Source organism: Pan paniscus, chromosome 1 (assembly GCF_029289425.2).
Source record: "Pan paniscus chromosome 1, NHGRI_mPanPan1-v2.0_pri, whole genome shotgun sequence".
NCBI classification, from domain to species: domain Eukaryota; kingdom Metazoa; phylum Chordata; class Mammalia; order Primates; family Hominidae; genus Pan; species Pan paniscus.
The window spans coordinates 93997950-94020231 of NC_073249.2; the positions used below are offsets into that span (position 1 = coordinate 93997950).

A 22282-nucleotide genomic window follows, 5' to 3' on the forward strand; every position below is an offset into this window, starting at 1 on the left:
ACAAAAAAAAAAAAAAGAAAAAAAGTCGTTGAGGGTGGTGGCAAGTGCCTTGTAGTCCCAGCTACTCGGGAGGCCGAGGCCAGAGGGTCATTGGAGCCCAGGAGTCTGAGGCTGCAGTGAACTAGGATCTTGCCACTGCACTCTGGTCTGGGCAACAGAGCGAGACCTTGTCTCTGGAAAGAAAGAGAGAGAGAGAGAGAAAGAAAGAAAAGAAAGAAAGAGAAATCTAACCTTAGACGCTTAGAGTTACAAAGAACTTTTATTTTTCAGTTCTCTCGTTCAGGCTTTCATCTAGTACTCTGATAAGTGGACATTCAGGCTTCGCTTGAACATTGCCAGTGATCTAACACAAGGCGGCTTATTCTATTATTGGATCTATTTCTGACAGTAAAGTTTTCCTGGGTAATAAGATCCCTTTTTTTTTTTTTTTTTTTTTGACAGAGTCTCCCTCTGTTGCCCAGGGTGGAGTGCAGTGGCATGATCTTGGCCCACTGCAACCTCCACCTCCCGGGTTCAAGCGATTCTCCTGCCTCAGCCTCCCAAGAAGCTGGGACTACAGGTGCCCACCACCATGCCTGGCTAATTTTTGTATTTTTTAGTAGAGACAGCGTTTCACCGTATTGACCAGGCTGGTCTCGAACTCCTGACCTTGTTATCCGCTCGCCTTGGCCTCCCAGAGTGTTGGGATTACAGGCGTGAGCCACTGCACCAAGCCACTATCAGTTTTTATATAATGCTTAACATTTGGCCCAAATGCTGCACAGAATAAGTTGTTTAACCTCTGTTTCATTTATTATTCAGGGAGCATTCATTGAGTATCTACAATATTCAGTGACACATTGAGTATCAATACTCAGTGATACATTGAGTATCTACAATACCCAAATACTGAACTGGTGCAGTGGCTTGGATGGGACCGTAATCCCAATGACTTGGGAGGCTGAGGTGGGAGCATCGCTTGAGCCCAGGAGGTAGAGGCTGCAGCGAACTATGTTCGTGCCACTGCAGTGCAGCCTGGGTGACAGAGCAAGACCTTGTTTCAAAAAAAAAAACCCAGGCTGGGCGCGGTGGCTCACGCCTGTAATCCCAGCACTTTGGGAGGCCGAGGCGGGCGGATCACGAGGTCAGGAGATCGAGACCATCCTGGCTAACATGGTGAAACCCCGTCTCTACTAAAAATACAAAAAATTAGCTGGGCGCGGTGGCGGGCGCCTGTGGTCCCAGCTACTCGGGAGGCTGAGGCAGGAGTATGGCGTGAACCTGGGAGGTGGAGCTTGCAGTGAGCCGAGATCGCGCCACTGCACTCCAGCCTGGGCTACAGAGCAAGACTCCGTCTCAAAAAAACAAAAAAAAACAACAAAAAACCCAGATACTGCTGGATATTAGGGATATGAGTTGAAATAATCCTGTTTCTCGAAAAGCTGATAGTTTTGGAGGAAGGAGATGAGACAGAGAAAGATGAGAGACCATTACAAAACTGATAAGTACTGTAAAAGAGGTTTGCAAACAGATACTAAAAGAACATAGAGGATACCCTCTGGTTTAGGTCAGTAATGCCCTTAAAATGTGATAACTAGAATTGAAGCAAAAAGCCAAGAAGTAACATAGCGCAGAGGATAGTAGGACTCTTATGTTCCTTGTTTCAACACAAAGTTTGTTGTTAATATAGCCTAACCTTTTTTTTTTTTTTTTGAGATGGAGTTTCGCTCTTGTTGCCCAGGCTGGAGTGCAATGGCGAGCGATCTCGGCTCACTGCAACCTCTGTCTCCGGGTTCAAGTGATTGTCCTGCCTCAGCCTCTGGAGTAGCTGGGATCACAGGCGTGTGCCACCACGCCTGGCTAATTTTGTATTTTTAGTAGAGACAGGGTTTCTCTATGTTGATCAGGCTGGTCTCGAACTCCTGACCTCAGGTAATCTGCCCACCTCGGCCTCCCAAAGTGTTGGGATTACAGACGTGAGCCATCTCGTGCCCAGCCAACATAGCCTAACCTTTTAAACAATCACACTTTGCTTTTGATTTGTTTCTATTAATGGAAATACCTGTTTATGAAAACAGCAATAGCAAACATGTATTGATCATTTACCATCTAATGAAGTAGATGCTACTATATTCCATTTTATAGCTGAAGACACTGAGATTCAGGTTGAGTAACTTCCACAAGGTCATAAAGCTGGAGAGAAGGTGACTTGGGAAACATCCAGACAGTCTGATTCCACAGTTTACTCTCAGCATCATGCTAGTCTACCACCCTGATGGTAATAATAACAATGTTTGCTGGACGCGGTGGCTCACGCCTGTAATCCCAGCACTTTGGGAGGCTGAGGCGGGTGGATCTCAAGGTCAGGAGTTCGAGACCATCCTGGCTAACACGGTGAAACCCCATCTCTACTAAAAATACAAAAAAAATTAGCCAGGTGTAGGTGGTGCACGCCTGTAGTCCCAGCTATTCAGGAGGCTGAGGCAGGAGAATGGCGTAAAACGCGAGAGGCAGAGGTTGCAGTGAACCGAGATCGGGCCACTGCACTCCAGCTTGGGAGACAGAGTGAGACTCTGTCTCAAAAACAAAAACAAAAACAAAAAAACACAAAAATAAACCCACAGTGTTTATTAATCACTTACTCTTTAATTGTAACAATTCTATGAAGTAAGAGCAATTCTTTTTTACTGTTGAGGGTACTGAAGACTTGCGAGGTTAAATCACTTGGCCTAGGTAACAGTAGTCCATCAGTAGTAATCAGTAGAGTTGAGATTTGAGCTCAGTCACTTAACCACTGTCTCTCAACTTCCACCTAAAGGGAAATTGTGCATTTGGTGTGAAGTATTGTGTTCATGATCGAACATGAATAAATGAAAAGATAATTTAGTAAATGTTATTACTTTTAATTAATATGAAGGCACTAAGAACTTTTTATTCTTTCAGAATGGAACAAAAGTGGGACTTTTAAAATGTTGCCCTGTAAGAAGAGAAGAACTACAGTGACAGAGTCCCTACAGCATAAAGGCAATCAAGAGGAAAACAACGTAGACCTAGAATCAGCCGTTAAACCAGAATCTGACCAGGTTAAGGACTTGAGTTCGGTGTCACTATCCTGGGATCCAAGTCATGGCAGAGTAGCTGGCTTCGAAGTACAATCTTTGCAGGATGCAGGAAATCAGCTTGGTATGGAGGATACATCTCTGAGCTCTGGAATGCTCACCCAGAACACAAATGTACCAATTCTAGAAGGTGTTGATGTGGCCATCTCTCAGGGAATCACCCTACCTTCCTTGGAGTCTTTTCACCCCCTTAATATACACATTGGTAAAGGAAAACTCCACGCTACTGGCTCAAAGAGAGGGAAAAAAATGACACTCAGGCCTGGGCCAGTTACCCAAGAAGACAGATGTGATCATCTTACCCTAAAGGAGCCTTTTTCAGGAGAGCCTAGTGAAGAAGTCAAGGAAGAAGGAGGTAAGGTATACAAGGTCTCTAGGTTACATTCTTGTCAATACCACTTTGCCATTGCTATTTCTGGGTACCTTTACAGAGTAGTATTTCTGAAAGGGGATATTGATTTGGTACGGAATTGGAACTGCTGTGTTGCTAAGGGTCAACAGTGAACTTTTTTTTTTTTCTTGAGACGGAGTCTTGCCATGTCACCAGACTAGAGTGCAATGGTGGGATCTTGACTCACTGCAGCCTCCACCTCCTGGGTTCAAGCGATTCTCCTGCCTCAGTCTCCCAAGTATCTAGGATTACAGGCATGCGCCACCACGCCTGGCTAATTTTGTGTTTTTACCAGAGACGGGGTTTCACCATGTTGGTCAAGCTGGTCTCGAACTCCTGACCTCAGGTGATCCGTTTGCCTTGGCCTCCCAAAGTGCTGGGATTACAGGTGTGAGTCACCGTGCCTGGCCAGCAGTGAACTTTATGAATGGATATAGACTTTCTTTTCCCCTCCCATTCCCTATATCCACTTCTGTACCCCTTTCTTCTTTCTTTTTTGAGAGGGAGTCTCGCTCTGTTGCCCAGGCCGGAGTGCAGTGGCGTGGTCTCGGCTCACTGCAAGCTCCACCTCCCAGGTTCACGCCATTCTCCTGCCTCAGCCTCCCGAGTAGCTGGGACTACAGGCACCCACCACTGTGCCCGGCCAATTTTTTTTGTATTTTTAGTAGAGGCAGGGTTTCACTGTGTTAGCCAGGATGGTCTCAATCTCCTGACCTCGTGATCCGCCCGCCTTGGCCTCCCAAAGTGCTGGATTACAGGCGTGAGCCACTGCACCCAGCCATTGTATCCCTTTCATTCCATTCTCTCATCCTTTATTTGGTGTGTCTGGAGATGTGTATGGTCTTTTGTGATTGGGCAGCAGCTTAGAGGGGGAGACTACTGCCTGGGACACTGGGAAAGGCTCTACTGAGATGAATGACCCTTCCAATTTGAAAGATGAATTGCGGTTTAACAGAAAGTGGTATGGGCACATAGGCCGAGAACAGTGCACAGAGATAGACTGGCAGAAAAGGATGGTGACATGGTTGCTTGGAAGAGGTGGTGGGAGATGACTTCTTTTTTTTTTTTTTTTTTTTTTTTTTGTGACAGAGTCTCACTCTGTTGCCCAGGCTGGAGTGCAGTGGTGTGATCTTGGCTCACTGCAACCTCCACCTCCCATGTTCAAGTGATTCCCCTGCTTCAGCCTCACGAGTAGCTGGGATTACAGGTGCCTGCCACCACATCCAGCTAATTTTTTAATTTTTATTAGAGACGACGTTTCCCCATGTTGGCCAGGCTGGTCTCAAACTCCTGACCTCAGGTGATCCACGTACCTTGGCCTCCCAAGGGCGTGAGCCACCACGCCCTGCCAAGATGACTTTAGAGTAGTAGATTGTACTAAGGTTGTGAAGGGTTTTGTTTTTCATACCAAGGCATTTGAGCTTTTCCTGTAGGTAGGTGATAGTCATTTAAACGTCTAAGTAGAACACATTTATGCTTTAGAAAAGATACCAACTTCTCTTATTCATTTTTTTTTTGATACGGAGTCTCGCTTTGTCGCCCAGGCTGGAGTACAGTGGCGTGATCTTGGCTCACTGCAACCTCCACCTCCCCTGTTCAAGTGATTCTCCTGCCTCAGCCTCCTGAGTAGCTGGTATTACAGGCGCCCGCCACCACGCTCAGCTAATTTTTGTATTTTTAGTGGAGATGGGGTTTCACCAGGTTAGCCAGCCTGGTCCTGAACTCCTGACCTCAGGTGATCCACCTGCCTCAGCCTCCCAAAGTGCTGAGATTACAGGCGTGAGCCACTGCGCCCAGCCTAGATTGTGAAGGTTTTTGTTTTTCATACTAAGGCATTTGAGCTTTTCCTGTAGGTAGGTGATAGTCTTTTTTTTTTTTTTTGAGACGGAGTCTGGCTCTGTCGCCCAGGCTGGAGTGCAGTGGTGCAGTCTTGGCTCACTGCAAGCTCCGCCTCCTGGGTTCATGCCATTTTCCTGCCTCAGCCTCCCGAGTAGCTGGGACTACAGGCGCCTGCCACCATGCCCAGCTAATTTTTTGTATTTTTAGTAGAGATGGGGTTTTACCGTGTTAGCCAGGATGGTCTCAATTTCATGACCTCGTGATCGGCCTGCCTCGTCCTCCCAAAGTGCTGGGATTACAGGCGTGTGCCACCGTGCCCGGCCCTTTTTTTTTTTTTTTTTGAGGTGGAGTCTTGCTCTGTTGCCAGGCTGGAGTGCAGTGGCACGATCTCATCTCACTGCAACCTCCGCCTCCCAGGTTCAAGCAATTCTTCTGCCTCAGCCTCCCAAGTAGCTGGGACTACAGGCACACGCTGCCACGCTCAGCTAATTTTTTTTTTTTTTGTATTTTAGTTGAGACAGGGTTTCACCATGCTGGCCACGCTGGTCTCGAACTCCTGACCTCGTGATCCACCGACCTCGGCCTCCCAAAGTGCTAGGATTACAGGCGTGAACCACCGCACCCGGCCTATTCATTCATTTTGACTGTTAAGATGTTTTCTTTTTTGCCGCATTTTAAGTCCACTTGTTCTTATTTTGTCCTACTGGTACATTCTCAGTATGTGGTTTTTTACTGTGTCTTGTGTGTGTTTATATTGAAGAATTTCATGTTTCTGACTCTGCTGTATTTGAAAACTGATGGAGTGCCCAAGATGAGGGAGTTTAGCAGTAATCTTGATGGTATACTGTGTTGGTCACGCCCTCTCTGGCATGAGCTGCCTGAAGCACATTGTCAAAGATGAAAGCTCTTTTGGGGAAAAGTGCTCTCCCGTGGAATCATCCCTTGTAAATTTTCAACCTCATTCACAGTAGCTTGCATTGTTGTATTGCTTTTGGGACACCTGTGTTTTATCTGGAAATGTAGACAGGAATAGCAGTTTTTTTTGTATGTGTATTATATATTGTTTCACTGCTAATCTTCTACACAATTTTTTAGAATAAAAAAGGGTAAATAGCTTGTGCCATTTTGCTAATTACATAGATTTGACTTTTGATCACATAAATAAAAAATAAAACAAGGCAGGACATTGTCCTGCACATAGTTGATGTGGACAAATACTTTTTATTACTTTGAAATTCTTATTTTGATAGTTTTCCACTTAATGAGGCAAGTGCTTAAGCCTCAGTCTTTTTGAGTTCTCATTATTTAGACATAAGGAAAGGAGAAATGAAGGTTTTTCTTTATTCTCCCCATGCCTTTCCTTTTTTTCTCTTTTATTCTTTTTTTTTTTTTTTTTTTTAAGAGCAGAATATACTAGATCAGGACAAATTAAGGTGATACTGGAATTTAGGTGTTTTTACTGGAAAAAAGGCATTTCCTTTGAGATAGTTTAAAGAAAATAGTAAGGAGATAAGAATCAGTTCAACTACTAATTCAGGAAGCCGGGAGAGATGTACATACAAAGCGTAGGACAGAATCAAGTTTTCTTTCTTTTTTTTTTTTTTTTTTTTTTTTGAGACGGAGTCTCGTTCTGTTGCCCAGGCTGGAGGGCAGTGGTGCGATCTTGACTCACTGCAACCTCCGCCTCATGGGTTCAAGCAATTCTCCTGCCTTAGCCTCCCGAGTAGCTGGGATTACAGGCACCCACCACCACACCCGGCTAATTTTTGTATTTTTAGTAGAGACGGGGTTTCACCATGTTGGTCAGGCTGGTTTTGAACTACTTTTTTTTTTTTTTTTTTTTTTTGAGACAGAGTCTTTCTCTGTCACCCAGGTTGGAGTGCAGTGGCACAATCTCGGCTCATTGCAAGCTTCACCTCCTGGGTTCACGCCATTCTCCTGCCTCAGCCTCCCGAGTAGCTGGGACTACAGGCGCCCGCCACCACGCTTGGCTAATTTTTTGTATTTTTAGTAGAGACAGGGTTTCACCATGTTAGCCAGGATGGTCTCGATCTCCTAACGTCGTGATCTGCCTGCCTCGGCCTCCCAAGTGCTGGGATTACAGGTGTGAGCCACCGTGCCCAGCCCTGCTGGTTTTGAATTTCTGATCTCAAATGACCACCCGCCTCAGCCTCCCAAAGTGCTGGGATTACAGGCGTGAGCCACCGCACCGGGCCTCAAAGCTTTTCAAGAGCCATGAAGGATCTCCCCAGACCTGAACATGGGAGGATGTGGGGCTGAGGCTTCTGTAGTCACTGTGCCTTCCAGTAAGCTGGTGGTAGACTTTTAGTAGGTGCTCAATAAATCCTTTTGAGTGACTGAGACCAACTTTGGGGTGTGGATTTTGTTTTTTTTCTTTTGAGACAGAGTGTTACTCTGTTGCCCAGGCTGGAGGACAGTGGTGTGATCTCGGCTCATTCTAACCTCTGCCTCCCAGGTTCAAGTGATTCTCTTGCTTCAGCCTCCCGAGAGCTAGGATTACAGGTGACCACCACCACATCCGGCTAATTTTTGTATTTTTAGTAGAGACAGGGTTTTACCATGTTGGCCAGGCTGGTCTCGAACTTCTGACCTCAGGTGATCTGCCTGCCTCGGCTTCCCAAAGTGCTGGGATTGCAGGCATGAGCCACCGCACCCAGCCCAGAAATACTATTAGTAATAGTATTATACAACTTCCTTGTATGATAAAAGACTCCACAAAAAGTATTCAATGTGACTTAATGATAATTCTGTAAGTTTTTTGTTTTGTTTTGTTTTGTTTTTTGAGACAGAGTCTCGCTTTGTCGCCCAGGCTGGAGTGCAGTGGCACGATCTCAGCTCACTGCAACCTCTGCCTCCTGGGTTCAAGCGATTCTTCTGTCTCAGCCTCCCAAGTAGCTGGGACTACAGGCAAGCGCCACCACACGTGGCTAATTTTTGTGTTTTTAGTAGAGACGGGGTTTCACCATATTGGCCAGGCTGGTCTCGAACTCCTAACCTCATGATCCGCCCACCTCAGCCTCCCAAAGTGCTGGGATTACAGGCGTGAGCCACAGTGCCCAGCTCTTTTTTTTTTTTTTTTTTTTTTTTTTGAGATGGAGTCTCTGTTGTTCAGGCTGGAGGGCAGTGGCATGATTTTGGCTCACTGCAACCTCTGCTTCCCGGGTTCAAGCGATTCTCCTGCCTCAGCCTCCCGACTAGCTGGGATTACAGGTGTGCATCACCAGGCCTAGCTAATTTTTTGTATCTTAGTAGAGATGGGATCTCATCAGGTTGGCCAGCCTGGTCTCGAACTCCTGACTTCAGGTGATCCACCTGCCTCGGCCTCCCAAAGTGCTGGGATTACAGGCGTGAGCCACCGCGCCCGACCTACAATTCCGTAGTTTTAGTAAACCATTGCCGTAACCTACAAAACACATTTTGATGTTTAACTTTTATCTCTCAGATTTTTTTTTGTCTGAAAATGACAAAGAAATCCTTTGTTCTGAGTTTTGGTTTAAAACATAATCTCTATCTGTGTGACATTTAAAAGAAGCAGAAGACATAGTTCTAACCTCAGGAAGTTTAGAATCTTAATTGGGAAAACAACCATAAACATATACTTTTTGGAATTGGAGCTTGAAGGATTCACAGGATTTGATAGATTGTGAGGGAAGAAGTGGAAGTAGAATAGCATATTCTGCAAACATGTAGAAATGCTGTGTTTGTGTGGGAAAGTACTAAGGCTTCAGGTAGAAAGAGTAGATCCAGATTATGGAGAGCCTTGAAGCTTTCCCCTTAAGACCTTAAGATTTAGAATAGGATGCTGGCAGTAAGGGTAGAGAAGAATGGGTACACCATAGACACATTACAAAGAAATGATTAACACTGCTCAGAGACTGACATGTAAGATATCTGGGGTAGGGGATGGTGATGCATGCCTTCATAGGGAAGGTATTTGAGAGTTTGAATATGAGTTCAGATTTGGGTATGAGTTATGCAGGTGAACCCCAAAATTGGGGCTCAGCCCAGGGGGGTTCTTGGCTTTGTGCAAGATTCATTTGCAAGCCAATAGAGAAAAAGGAAAGCAAGTTTATTAGAGCAGCAGAGTACAGGAAATGGCTGCCCCATAGACACAGCAATAGCAGCAGCCCTTGTGAATAGATAGCTATTCCTTGATTATATACTAAATAAGGGCAGGTTATTCATCAGTTTTCTAGAAAAGGGGCAGGGAGTTCCCAGAACCAAGAGATCCTCCCGTTTTAAACCATATAAGGTAACTTCTAGGGGTTGCCATGGCATTTGTAAACTGTCATGGCAGTGGTGGGACTTTTCTTCTTTGTATGTATGTATGTATATATTTATTTATTGTTTATTTATTTTGAGACAGAGTCTCACTCTGTTGCCCAGGCTGGAGTGTAGTGGCACGATCTTGGCTCACCGCAACCCCCGCCTCCTGGGTTCAAGGGATTCTCCTACCCCAGCCTTTCGAGTACCTGGGACTACAGGCATGCACCACCACACTCAGCTAATTTTTTTTGTTTTTTGTTTTTTGTTTTTTGTTTTTGAGATGGAGTCTCGCTCTGTTGCCCAGGCTGGAGTGCAGTGGCGCCATCTCAGTTCACTGCAACCACCACCTTCTGGGTTCAAGCGATTCTCCTGCCTCAGCTTCCTGAGTAGCTGGGGTTATAGGTACCCGCTACCGTGCCCGGCTAATTTTTGTATTTTTAGTAGAGACGGGGTTTCACCATGTTGGTCAGGCTGGTGTCAAACTCCTGACCTCATGATCTGCCCTCCTCAGCCTCTTAAAGTGCTGGAATTACAGGCTTGAGTCACTGCACCTGGCTTTTTTTGTATTTTTAATTGAGATGCGTTTTTGCCATGTTGGCCAGGCTGGTCTTGAACTCCTGACCTCAGGTGATCATCTGCCCGCCTCAGCCTCCCAAAGTGCTGGGATTACAGGCATGAGCCACCACGCCCAGCCTGTTTTTATTTTTTAAAACCAATCCATTTAATTGTGTCTTTCAAGGTAAGCAATTTATGAAGCCTGGATCCCAAGCCTGAGAGTGCTAGAGCTATGGGTCCAAAACTTGTGGTATTCTGAGTTCAGAAGGGTTCGAACTCACGGTGTTATGAGTCAGAGAACATGCAGAGTTTGTGTATTCCATTTAGCAATTTTGTAAATTACCAGAAACAGACTGAAAGAGTCTTTCAAGATGGGGAAAATTCAACTCCTGTGTTTTTTTTGTTTTTTTTTTTTTGAGACAGAGTTTCACTCTTGTTTCCCAGGCCGTAGTGCAATGGCGCAATCTCAATGGCCCCTGCTCGGTTGAAGCAATTCTTCTGCCTCAGCCTCCTGAGTAGCTGGGACTACAGCCGTGTGCCACCATGCCAAGCTAATTTTTGTATTTTTAGTAGAGATGTGGTTTCACCATGTTGGCCAGGCTGTCTCGAACTCCTGACCTCAAGTCATCCACACACCTCGGCCTCCCAAAGTACTGAGATTACAGGCGTGAGCTACCGTGCCTGGCCCAGGACAGCTTTTTAACAAGCAGTTAAAGTGGAAAAGAACCCCCTAGTAGCACGCTGGTTTAGTTTATAAGATTTTAGTTTACAAATTAAAAAATCTATATGTTTTACATTTTCTCTTTATATCACTTTTTTCCTTTATCTTTCTCTTTGTTGTCTTTTCTATCCTTTTTTGCTTTCTTCTTTTTCCTATCTTTTTTTTTTTTTTTTTTTTTTTTTTTTTTTTGGTGACAGAGTCTTGCTCTGTCACCCAGGCTGGAGTGCAGTGGCGCGATCTCGGCTCCCTGCAAGCTCCGCCTCCCGGGTTCACGCCATTCTCCTGCCTCAGTCTCCCGAGTAGCTAGGACTACAGGTGCCCGCCACCACACCCGGCTAATTTTTTTGTATTTTTAGTAGAGACGGGGTTTCACTGTGTTAGACAGGCTGGTCTCGATCTCCTGACCTTGTGATCCGCCCGCCTCGGCCTCCCAAAGTGCTGAGATTACAGGCGTGAACCACCGCGCCTGGCCAGTTTCTTTTTCCTGTCTTTCTTCTCTGCATCCCAGTTGGCAGTCTTGTTGATGAGGTTGTGTAGGGTGATCACAGAATGGATCGGCGAGGCCAAGTACACTGCTACCATTTGGTTATTGGTCTTCAGGTAAAAGGCCTTGACAAACTCCTATAGGCTAATGACTGGCAGCAGCTTGAAGACCTGCAGCTGATAGATGAATTGGTGGTTGGTGGACAGTTTGCCTGTGGCAACTTTTTCCAGGTAGCTTCTGGTACCCAGAAGCTTGGAGTTCAGTCCCTTCAAATCCAGGACCTGGTTTGTGATACACTGGGAAAGAGTGCCCACTGTAGTGTCTTTGATGTCTTGTAACAAGTGTTTAACTCCAATTTCCTTAGCTTCCTCTGCTCCAGTTTCACTGGTCACATGCTCAAATGTTTTCAAGGCTGAAGTTCCATCTTCATAGACTTCTACTGAAATATATGCTTCTGTAGGCAGCCCTAAGTCCTTTGGCTTCATGTCACTAGTGACCAATACTGAGTTACGGCAGTATCTTTTCATGATTTCATCGAAGGCAGTGTCATTCTTGTGTAGTTTAGGGCCTATGTGGTACCACTCAACTATTCTTTCCCTGGCATTCACCCTCTTAAACATTCTGTATGTGTTTTTCAAATAATCGTGGGCTAAAAAACAATTTTCTTTGTCATCTTCATTAAAAGGGACTGTAAAACTGCTGGATACATCAAGTACTTTCATTTGCCATGACCGCAAAAGCACATGAAGAGTGCATTTCTGGTTTCCAACCTTGCTGATTCTGTTGAAATGATCCACCACATTGAGCAGTACCTGGGGGTGGACCACCACCTTCTGCACCACCAGGTCCAGCCTCATGATACACTCTGGCCACCAGGCCTGGCTCCCTGTGACCCACTGGAGTTTCTTTTAGCATGCAAATTCATTATAATTAGTGTATAATAAGCAGTGAGAGCAACCGAATGTCACTTTTGTTGCCATCTTGGTTGTAACTGGTTTTGGCTGCTTTCTTTGCTGCATCCTGTTTTGATCAGGGTTTTGTTCTTGTTTTGTTCAGCAGGCTCTCTGGCCAGTGCTTGGAAAACAAATCCTGCTTCTCTCCTACCTCACTCCCCCCACAGAGATTATATACTCCCCTTCAATCTTACAGGGTTTTAGAAGGGTGGAAGTCCATCTTCTGTGACTGCTTCCTGTTGATTTTATGGGCATTGGCCCTGCCTAGCACTGGAGGAGTAAAAATCTCTTGATGCCTCATCTAAGGGGTCAGAACAAGGATGTGTTGGAAGCCATGTGCTAGCATTATCTTCACATGGAAATTGTTGCAATCTAGAAGACACACACTACAAGGAGGCTAAAAGAGGCAGGGCCAAAGATTCATAGTTACAAGATAGCCGCTAGAGGTCCTAAAAAGAGTAGAAACCAGGTGAGACTTGGGAGGGTGTTTTTTTGTTGTTATTTTTTGGGTTTTTTGAGACAGGATCTCGCTCTGTCACCCAGGCTGGAGTGCAGTGGTGTGATCATGGCCCACTGCAGCTTCAACCTCCCAGGCTCAAGTGATCCTCCTGCCTTACCTCCTGAGTAGCTGGGACCACATGTGTTTGCCAGCAACACCCAGCTGATTTTTAAATGTTTTTATAGAGACACAGTCTCACTATGTTGCCCGGGCTGGTCTTGACTCCTGAGCTCAAGTGATCCTCCCACTTTAGCCTCCCAAAGTACTGGTATTACAGGCGTGAGCCACTGTGCCTGGCCAGGAGGGTGTTTTTTATGGTCAACCAGATATAGTTGGGGTCAGTTCCCTGGTTATATATATGTAACCAGGTGGCTTGCTCTTAGAACTTTTGAATGTTAACCTCAGCCTGTCCAGAGTTGTTAATATATGTGCAGCCGGTCTTATTGATAACAGTGCAGACTCTACCTTTTTCAGTCAGTAAACAATCCAAGACTAGTCTGTTGTCAGGGCTACAATTGCCAGAGTCCAGAGATTCCTGAATTTTTCTTAATGTCTGACTAGTGTTGGTGGCCAGAGATTCTAGGGCCTGAGTTATGTTTCTTAGCATTGACTTGTGGTATGCAACGCCCCTGCCAAGGGGCCACCACCCCTATTGCTGCCCCAATTCCTGTAAAAATTAATCCTATTGCTCTTTTACTTCTTGTTTTTCTAGGTTTTATGGGGTTATGAATGGATACCCCCTGAAGGGATAATGGTGGCCAAAATACATTCACTGGTGTTTCAAGTTTTTGATAAGCAAAATGGAAAGCTATTCCTAGAAGAATAAATGGTTCCCTACAGGGTTGGGAGTGGGTATGGGGTAGGATTTCTTCCCCTAAAGGTGAGCCCAGATGGGTCACAAATTGAATCCTTGCAAGTTATGCCGTCCATTTTTTATTGCCAAACTGGGTCTATAGAGATACCTTTTCCAGGTTCCAATGGGGGTGATTGAGTAGCCCTCGTTTTCCACCAGAGGGTGGTACCTCCATCTTCCCAAATTAAGCAGTCGTTTCTCCCTTGCATATATTGGTCCTGGAGGAGGCACCATGTATAGTCTCCTTGTTTACCAGTGGGATCCCATTTGCCCTCCCATGGCCTTGGGAATTTGGCTACTAGGGTTGGGTCAGAGCATCGTGGGGAATTTCTGTCTCTGTGTCATTGTCACAACAATTTGTGCAAAAGATAGTATCATTAGTACACTGGAGCTGTAGATACCCAACATCCTAGGTCCAGGTAATAGTAGGGGGTAGGAGGGTGGTTGGAGAGGAGTCAGGTCAATCTGTTAAGTGTGGGAGAGAGCTGTTTTATAAGTAGGGGCCTAGGTACCAAAGGAACACTATGGCCAATTAGGAGGTTTGGGGAGATGGCTGTGAGGTTTGCAGGGTGCACCAGAAGGTGATGCTCTCTATCCTGAGGGTGCTGATGACAGATTCTGCAATCATGCAGGCTATTTCCTGATGCTATAATTCTAGAAATGTTTACTATGGAGTTTTGTTCCCATTCCACAGCGAGTTAGATTGATTAGGAGCAGGGAGCAAGAAGAACAGGGACAACTGAGTATCACACTGGGCTTTAGGGTGGTCCCTATACTCAATAAGGACAAGTAAGGTGTTTCTCAGGAGGAGGTGGTTGCTACTTATCTGTCTTGTGAAATAGCAACTTTAAGTCTTCCAGAGGTTTGCAGGTGTAGGTCATGGTGTCCTCCTCTTGTGCCTGTAGGGATTCACCAAAAACAGGTTTGTTTAATCCGGGACAGGTGTACCTAGCTAGTGATTCCCCGAAGTTTAACAGCAGTGGGAGTGCTTAACAATACCTAATGGGGAGTGGGTGCCCTTCCATATTGGTTATATTATAATTGATCTTCAAGGAATCCTTCTTTCCAAGTTTTTTTTTTTTTTTTTTTGAGATGAAGTCTTGCTCTGTTGCCTAGGCTGGAGTGCAGTGGTGCTATCTCGGCTCACTGCAACCTCCGCCTCCCGGGTTCAAGTGATTCCCCTGCCTCAGCCTTCCGAGTAGCTGGGACTACAGGCATGTGCCACTATGCCCAGCTAAATTTTTTGTATTTTACTAGACACAGGGTTTCACCATGTTGGCCAGGATGGTCTTGATCCCCTGACCTCGTGATCCACCCACCTCGGCCTCCCAAAGTGCTGGGATTACGGGTATGAGCCACTGGCCCGGCCCTTTCGAAGTTTTTTTTTTTTTTTTTTTTTTGAGATGGAGTCTTGCTCTGTCGCCCAGGCTGGAGTGCAGTGGCATGATCTCGGCTCACTGCAACCTCCACCTCCCGGGTTCACACCATTCTCCTGCCTCAGCCTCCTGAGTAGCTGGGACTACAGGTGCCTGCCACCATGCCCGGCTAATTTTTTGTATTTTTAGTACAGACGGGGTTTCACCATGTTAGCCAGTAAGGTCTCCATCTCCTGATCTCGTAATCCACTCGCCTTGGCCTCCCAAAGTGCTGGGATTACAGGCGTGAGCCACCACCCCTGCCCCAAGTTTTTAATAGGACTAGGTCTCCTGGTTAAACAGGGAACAATCTTTTCCTTTGTGGGAAAGGGCAATACTTTATTTTCATATTCTTAGAGTGCCTTTTGAACCTGGTCTCTTAAGTTCCAAAGGGGAGGGGGGGGAAGGTATAGTGAGGCTTGTCCAACCCCTTGTTTCTTGTCATGGCCTGAATTAGTTTTTCCAGTTTCTTTTTTTTTTTTTTTGAGACGGAGTCTTGCTCTGTCACTCAGGCTGTAGTGCAGTGGCACGATCTCAGCTCACTGCAACAGCCGCCTCCCAGGTTCAAGTGATTCTCCTGCCTCAGGCTCCCAGGTAGTTGAGATTACAGGCGTTTGCCACCACGCCCAGCTAATTTTTGTATTTTTAGTAGAGATGGGGTTTCACCATGTTGGACAGGTTAGTCTGCAACTCCTAACCTCAGGTGATCTGTCTGCCTTGGCTTCCCAAAGTGCTGGGATTACAGGTGTGAGCCACTGCATCCAGCTGCCAGAGGCAATATTGCTGGCCAAGCTTTTATTTTGTTCCATACCAATGCTGAGGTGGTGTGCTACCTGCCCCAGGTCCATCATGTCCCTTGGTGGGACCCTGATGGCCAAGGGACTTAGATTCAAGTGACTTATAGCCAATTAAACATTGTAGGCCAGATGGAAGTGGAGGTAGGCAGGCACTCATTATTATCTCTTAAAACCCCTTTTAAGCAATATAAGAGCCAAAACCAGAAGCCAAAAAATAAGGTTATAAAACTGACTTATCTATAAATTCTGTGCATTGAGCTATTGTAATCTTGGCTTGCAGCAATTAGGTTTACAAAACACAAACATTTTGTTCAGCTATTTAGGTATCTGTGTGCCTGTCCCTGATTTGGAAGGTCTGAATTAATTATATCCCTCAAAACCCAGCCCCTATAATCTCTCATGCCCACCTCTTCAGTAGTCCTTGGGCCTGGAGGAATTGAATAGTTTTAAATTCTGTAGATAAAACAACACATAAAGAATTAGCAATGTTTCAAACAAAAAAGTCATAAGCCCTGCCCTAGTTTTGAGAATGACAGGAAAGGAATCTTACAGGTACCTAAACATTTAAATTATTTAGTATCAAGGCATAGAATAAGTTATATTAATTCATATAGAGGCAAAATTATTAAATGAATACAAGCTTGTCCCTGTGTCTCATTAAAGCAGTTTACTTTTTTTTTTTTTTTTTTTTTTTGAGACTGAGTTTCACTCTTGTTGCCCAGGCCAGAGTGCCATGGCATGATCTTGGCTCACCGCAACCTCCGCCTCCCGGGTTCAAGCGATTCCCCTGCCTCAGCCTCCCGAGTAGCTGGGATTACAGGCATGTACTACCACGCCCAGCTAATTTTTGTGTATTTTTGATAGGGACGGGGTTTCTCCATGTTGGTCAGGCTGGTCTTGAACTCCCGACCTCAGGTGATCCACCCACCTCAGCCTCCCAGAGTGCTGGGATTACAGGTGTGATCCACTACGCCCGTCCTAAAGCAGTTTACTTTGCCCCTTTTGCCCAGGTCTAAAGACAAGGCTTTGGTTAACTTGAGTTTGGTGTTAGATACTGGCAAGAGTTGGTGCCTTCTCTAGATGAGCTGTCTGTACCCAGGAGTCAAAGCCCTGTAACTCAAAAGCACATTGATTAGTTAATAGCACCCTATAAGGAACTTTTTAAAGGGCTGGCAGTGGTGATGCTGGAGTCCACAACCTGTCAGGAGGCTGTAAAAATATATCACAACCTTGCAGTGATTAGTTTTTATAGCTTTGATAAAGCCCAGCAACAAGCCAGACAATCAAGCTAGGATTCGATTCTGGGGGCATTTGTAAAAGATGTCAAAAAGCCCAAAATACTGTATTGACACAGAACCACAGGTTACTGTAAGTAATAGTTACTTATTTACCCAAAGTGGTAATCCCTCTGCAGTGTAATTGTCTCTCCTTATGGGAAGCCCACTTAACTAATCTTGAAGTTAAATTTGATGAAGAGAAAAATAATACTTGAATTTAATCAGACAAAGTATGTTCAAGGTTTTGAATATAGCAGGTGAACATGAAAAGTTTTCTGGTTACTCTGAAAATTTAGACACATCAAGAAAAACCAAGAGTATAGAATCAAGTTATACTGGAGGAAAACATTGCTTTTATAGACCTCTAAGCTAAAATATTTCAGCATCTGACTGTAAAAACAGAACTGGAAGAGAAAAAGTTACAGCAACTGATGAAAAGGTTGAAGGAGAGACTAATGTCTCAGGCTTTCTCAAGGGGAGAAAAAGCTGAAAGCAGTGAGATAGAACAATTGAACTTATGAGATATGAATCTGAGAAATTTTCAAAAGAAACAAGTTATAGAATTGAAAAGCAAATTTTCTTGTGATTTCATTAAGAGCAAATCAATACCTTGAAACCCTTACTTTAACATAGGAGACCATTCTTTAGAAAGATTCCACTTTTAATTATAGCTAACTTAATCACATAAACAATTCTTTTTATAAATTCTCCTTTATAAATCTTATGACCTGCACAGACCATGTATGATATGGTTGAATGAACTTTCTGACTTGTCCAATACTACCTTTTTTTTTTTTTTTTTTTTCTGAGACAGAGTCTCATTCTGTTGCCCAGACTGGTGTGCAGTGGTGCAATCTTGGCTCACTGCAACCTCCGCCTCCCGGGTTCAAGCAATTCTCCTGCCTCAGCCTCAAAAGTAGCTGGAATTACAGGCGTGTGCCACCACACCCAGCTAATTTTTGTATTTTTTAGTAGAGACAAGGTTTCACCATCTTGGCCAGGCTGGTCTCGAACTCCTAACCTCAAGTGATCCACCCACCTTGGCCTCCCAAAGTGCTGGGATTACAGGCATAAGCCACTGTGCCTGGCCTATACTACTTTTCCTAAATAACTAGTCATTCTACTACTCTAGAACAATACCATATAAGATCCTTTTTTTTTTCCCACTGAGATCTGCAGGATTCTTTCTTATGTAGAATTATTCTCTTTTATTTATAACCTTTCTTACCAAAAATACCTCTGAACATCCATAACTTTCTTTACCTATCTCTCCCCTACTTACTGGTTCCTTTCTACCTGGTTATATAAATAACCTTTTCAAGTCCATAATTTGAATCAACCTTTAGATAACTTTTGAATTAGACACAATTATTCTTTTTCTCAATAAAAACACATCTTCTTTGGTAAGTTTTATATAAACCTAGGAAGGAAGAAATCCTGAACTATCAGATATTAGCATTTTATAGATGAGAACCATTCCACAGTTTTTAAAATTTTTTATTTTATTGTAAAGTGTTTCCCTATATAATATTCCTTTCTTAATTGGAAATGACCCAGGCATCCAATAAGCATCCAAACGATTTTAAGATTTTAAATTATACAAAAAGTTCACTTATAAGCATTTATCTCATTATATTTACCTAATTTATTATTATTACTTATAATTTTTTTTTCTTTTTTTTTTTTTTTGAGACAGAGTCTCACTCTGTCACCCAGGTTGGAGTGCAATGGCATAACCTTAGCTTACTGTAACCTCTGCCTGCCGGATTCAAGAGCTTCTTGGGCCTCAGCCTCCCAAGTAGCTGGGATGCATGCACCACCACGCCTGGCTAATTTTTGTATTTTTAGTAGCCATGGGGTTTTGCCATGTTGGCCAGGCTGGTCTCAAACTCCTGACCTCAAGTAATCCACCTGCCTTGGCCACCCAAAGTGCTGGGATGACAGGTGAGAGCCCCTGTGCCTAGCTGGAACTATATTAGACAAAATTGGTCATTATTCAAAGTTATTTCCTGGTTAACCATTTTTAAACTCTGAACATTAGGTGAACCCCTAAGTAAGAATCTTAAACACGTGGGCATTTTGCCAGTAACTGAGAAGATTCAGCTATTTTCATTGAGCCAACAATCTTAAATTCGTCTTATTTATACAATTCTGAAGACATTTCTATTTCCATCAATTATTTAATTTAATTAATTAATTTTTTGAGACAAGGTTTCTGGTGCCCAGGCTGGAGTGCAGTGGCATGATCACAGCTCACTGCAGCTTCCGCCTCTTGGGGTCAAGTGATCTTCCACCTCAGCCTCCTGAGTAGCTGGGAGTATAAGTGTGTGCTGTCACACCTGGCTAATTTTTTTTGTTTTGTTTTAGAGATGGAGTCTCACTATGTTGCCCAGGCTGGTCCTGAACTCCTGGGCTCAAGCAGTCCTCCCACCTTAGCCTCCCAAAATGTTGGGAGGTGTGAGCGACAGCACCCAGTCTTTATTAATAATTTGAAAACAAGTTTTATTTACCAAAGGATTCATGTGAACTTGAAAAGCCTTTGGACTTTATTAAAGATAGCTGGATTTAAATATTTCTGACAATTTTGAAACCTGTTCACATGGCTAAACTTTTTTTTTTCTAATAGGTAATCCAAGGAAACTGTAGACTAGAATTTGGGTAAGGTAGTTTTCATAACAGATTTTAAAACCCTCTTTTATCCTTTTTTCCCCCCTTCAGCTTCAGAGGAGGAGGAGATGATTTAAAAGGGCAGGAAAGAAAAAGAGGGAAAGGAGGGAGAGTAGGGGGATGGGGGATACCTTTCCCTTTGTTTCTCTGGTGGGGGAGAGAGAGAGAGAGAGATACAGCAAGCCAGAACACTCATTGATGGATGAAGGGTCACCTTACCATGACAGCTTCAAGATCAGAGATCTTGGACCCAAGACCTTGGGACTGTCCCAGGGACCCACAATCCTAGAGAGACATGAACCAGTAGAAGTATAATAAAAGAAGACTGAAAAGGCGGAAAGGGAAAGGAAGCTAGGAAAAACAGGCTCCCGTAGCAGCAAATGTGAATTGGGGAAGAGAGGGGTTGTTGTTCAGGGCGTGTCCTTGGAGTTCCTGAGACAGTGGAGAACTCACCCATCAGTGGAGACACCAAAAAAAGTGTTCAGGCGGCTGCTTTTCTGCCATTGCAGGGAGTCGTCATTAGGTCAGGGGTTCAGGGCCTCCAGAAAAATGGGCTTGAACAAGGCAGCTCATTTGGGACCCTCATTTTGAGCAGAAAGAAAGACAGGAAGAGACCTGTTGCAGAAAAGAAAATTTATGATTTTAGGAGGGACTAGAAGAAGTTGCTGAAGTGGACGGAATGACAGAGTAAGGAAAAAAATGAAACGGCACCAAATGCTGAAAAACCTGGAGTATCTAGACATTGGCCAGTGAGGGTCCCCATACCAAATGCTGAAAACCTGGGGGTGGCCAACAGTGAGGCCCAAAGGCATGAGACCTAACACAGTTGGGGCCATAGAATAATGTGACTCTGACATCCCAGAGTCAGCACAAAGGAATACCTCTCAAAATAACAAAAGCCTGCCTTACATGGAATAGAAACAACTGCCCAAATTGCCAAAACAGGGACTACAAACATGACAACTGGATAAACATAAGTGTGCATTTAGGCACTAAGAGCAGAAAAGTAAAATGACTGGTCATTAGACGCTAAAGAGAGAAGGTCTGAGAGAGAAGGTGACAAAGTAAATTACAAAGGACGTGGATGTCCAGGTGTGCTTCTGTCTGGGGCACCCAGATGATGGGGGACAACGAACTGACTAACAGCCCAGAGACACTATTCCCCATTTCCTGATTGATTTGAAAAGGTAAAGGGAGAGAGGAGAGTGAAAGAGAAAGTAAATGAGTTAAAGAACACCACATCGGCCAGGTGTGGTGGCTCACGCCTATAATCCCAGCAGTCTGGGAGGCCGAGGCGGGGGGATCACGAGGTCAGGAGTTCAAGACCAACCTGGCCAATGTGGTGAAACCCTGTCTCTACTAAAAATACAAAAATTAGCTGGGTGTGGTGGCAGGCACCTGTCATCCCAGCTACTCGGGAGGCTGAAAGCAGGAGAATCGCTTGAACCCGGGAGGCGAGGTTGCAGTGAGCCGAGATTGTGCCACTGCACTCCACCCTGGGTGACAGAGCAAGATGTCGTCTCAAAAAAAAAAAACGAAAACAAAACACACATTGAGGGGGAACAAAGAGGACACTCATCTTTTCGTGGAGGCCAAATGGTGCCAGTCAGTCTTTGGGTTCAAGCAATTCTCATGCCTCAGCCTCCCAAGTACCTGGGACTACAGGCGTGCACCACCATGGCTGGCTAATTTTTTGTATTTTTAGTAGAGCCGGGGTTTTGCTCTGTTGCCCAGGCTAGTATCGAACTCCTGAGCTCAGGCAATCCACCTGCCTTGGCCTCCCAAAGTGCTAGGATTACAGGCATGAGCCACGGTGCTCAACCCAATCAGTCTTAATTTAGGGTCTGGCTAAAGGTCTCCCTCAGTTCCTTTTGGCTTATTATTGGTCTCTTCATGGTCACCAAGGAATGACGCAGGTGAACCCCAAATTGGGGCTCAGCCCAGGAGCATTCTTGGCTTTGCACTGGAAGGAATCATGAATGGGCCAACAGTGAATTGAAAGTAAGTTTATTAGAGCAACAGAGGAAGGGAAATGGCTGCTCTGTAAGAGAAGCAGCAGCAGCAGCAGACCTGTGGATTGCTGGCTAGCTGTATGTATACAAAGACAACATGGAAAAAAAATGAAATGGTGCCAAATGCCAAAATACCCAGAGTATCCAGGCATCAGCCCATGAGGGTCCCCATACCAAATGACAAAAATCCCAGAGCACCTAGGGGGTGGCCAACAGTGACCCTCAAAAGCATGAGACCTGTATAGCCATATATATATGGCTATACTTTGATTATATGCTAAAATAAGGGGCGGCTTTTTAATGGATTTTCTGGAAAAGGGGCGAGGACTTCCCGGAACTGAGAGTCCCTCCCCTTTTAAACCACATAAGGTAACATCTGGGGGTTGCCATGGCATTTGTAAACTGTCATGGTGCTGGTAGGAGGTTCTTTTAGC

General features: G+C 44.7%; 1 protein-coding gene and 1 pseudogene across 9 annotated transcripts in view; one reads left to right on the forward strand and one right to left on the reverse strand.

Moving 5' to 3' along the window:
• GON4L (gon-4 like) overlaps positions 1-22282 on the forward strand; it is a 109923-nt gene that overhangs the window by 3035 nt on the left and 84606 nt on the right. For all 9 annotated transcript variants that reach the window (XM_034937113.3, XM_063604640.1, XM_034937112.3 and 6 more), the window contains exon 2: positions 2923-3453. In XM_034937113.3, coding sequence (XP_034793004.3) covers positions 2949-3453 — 505 coding nt within the window. In that variant the 5' untranslated portion in view covers positions 2923-2948. The remainder of the gene's footprint in view (positions 1-2922; positions 3454-22282) is intronic.
• On the reverse strand, positions 11213-12252 carry LOC129394324 (26S proteasome non-ATPase regulatory subunit 7-like; annotated as a pseudogene).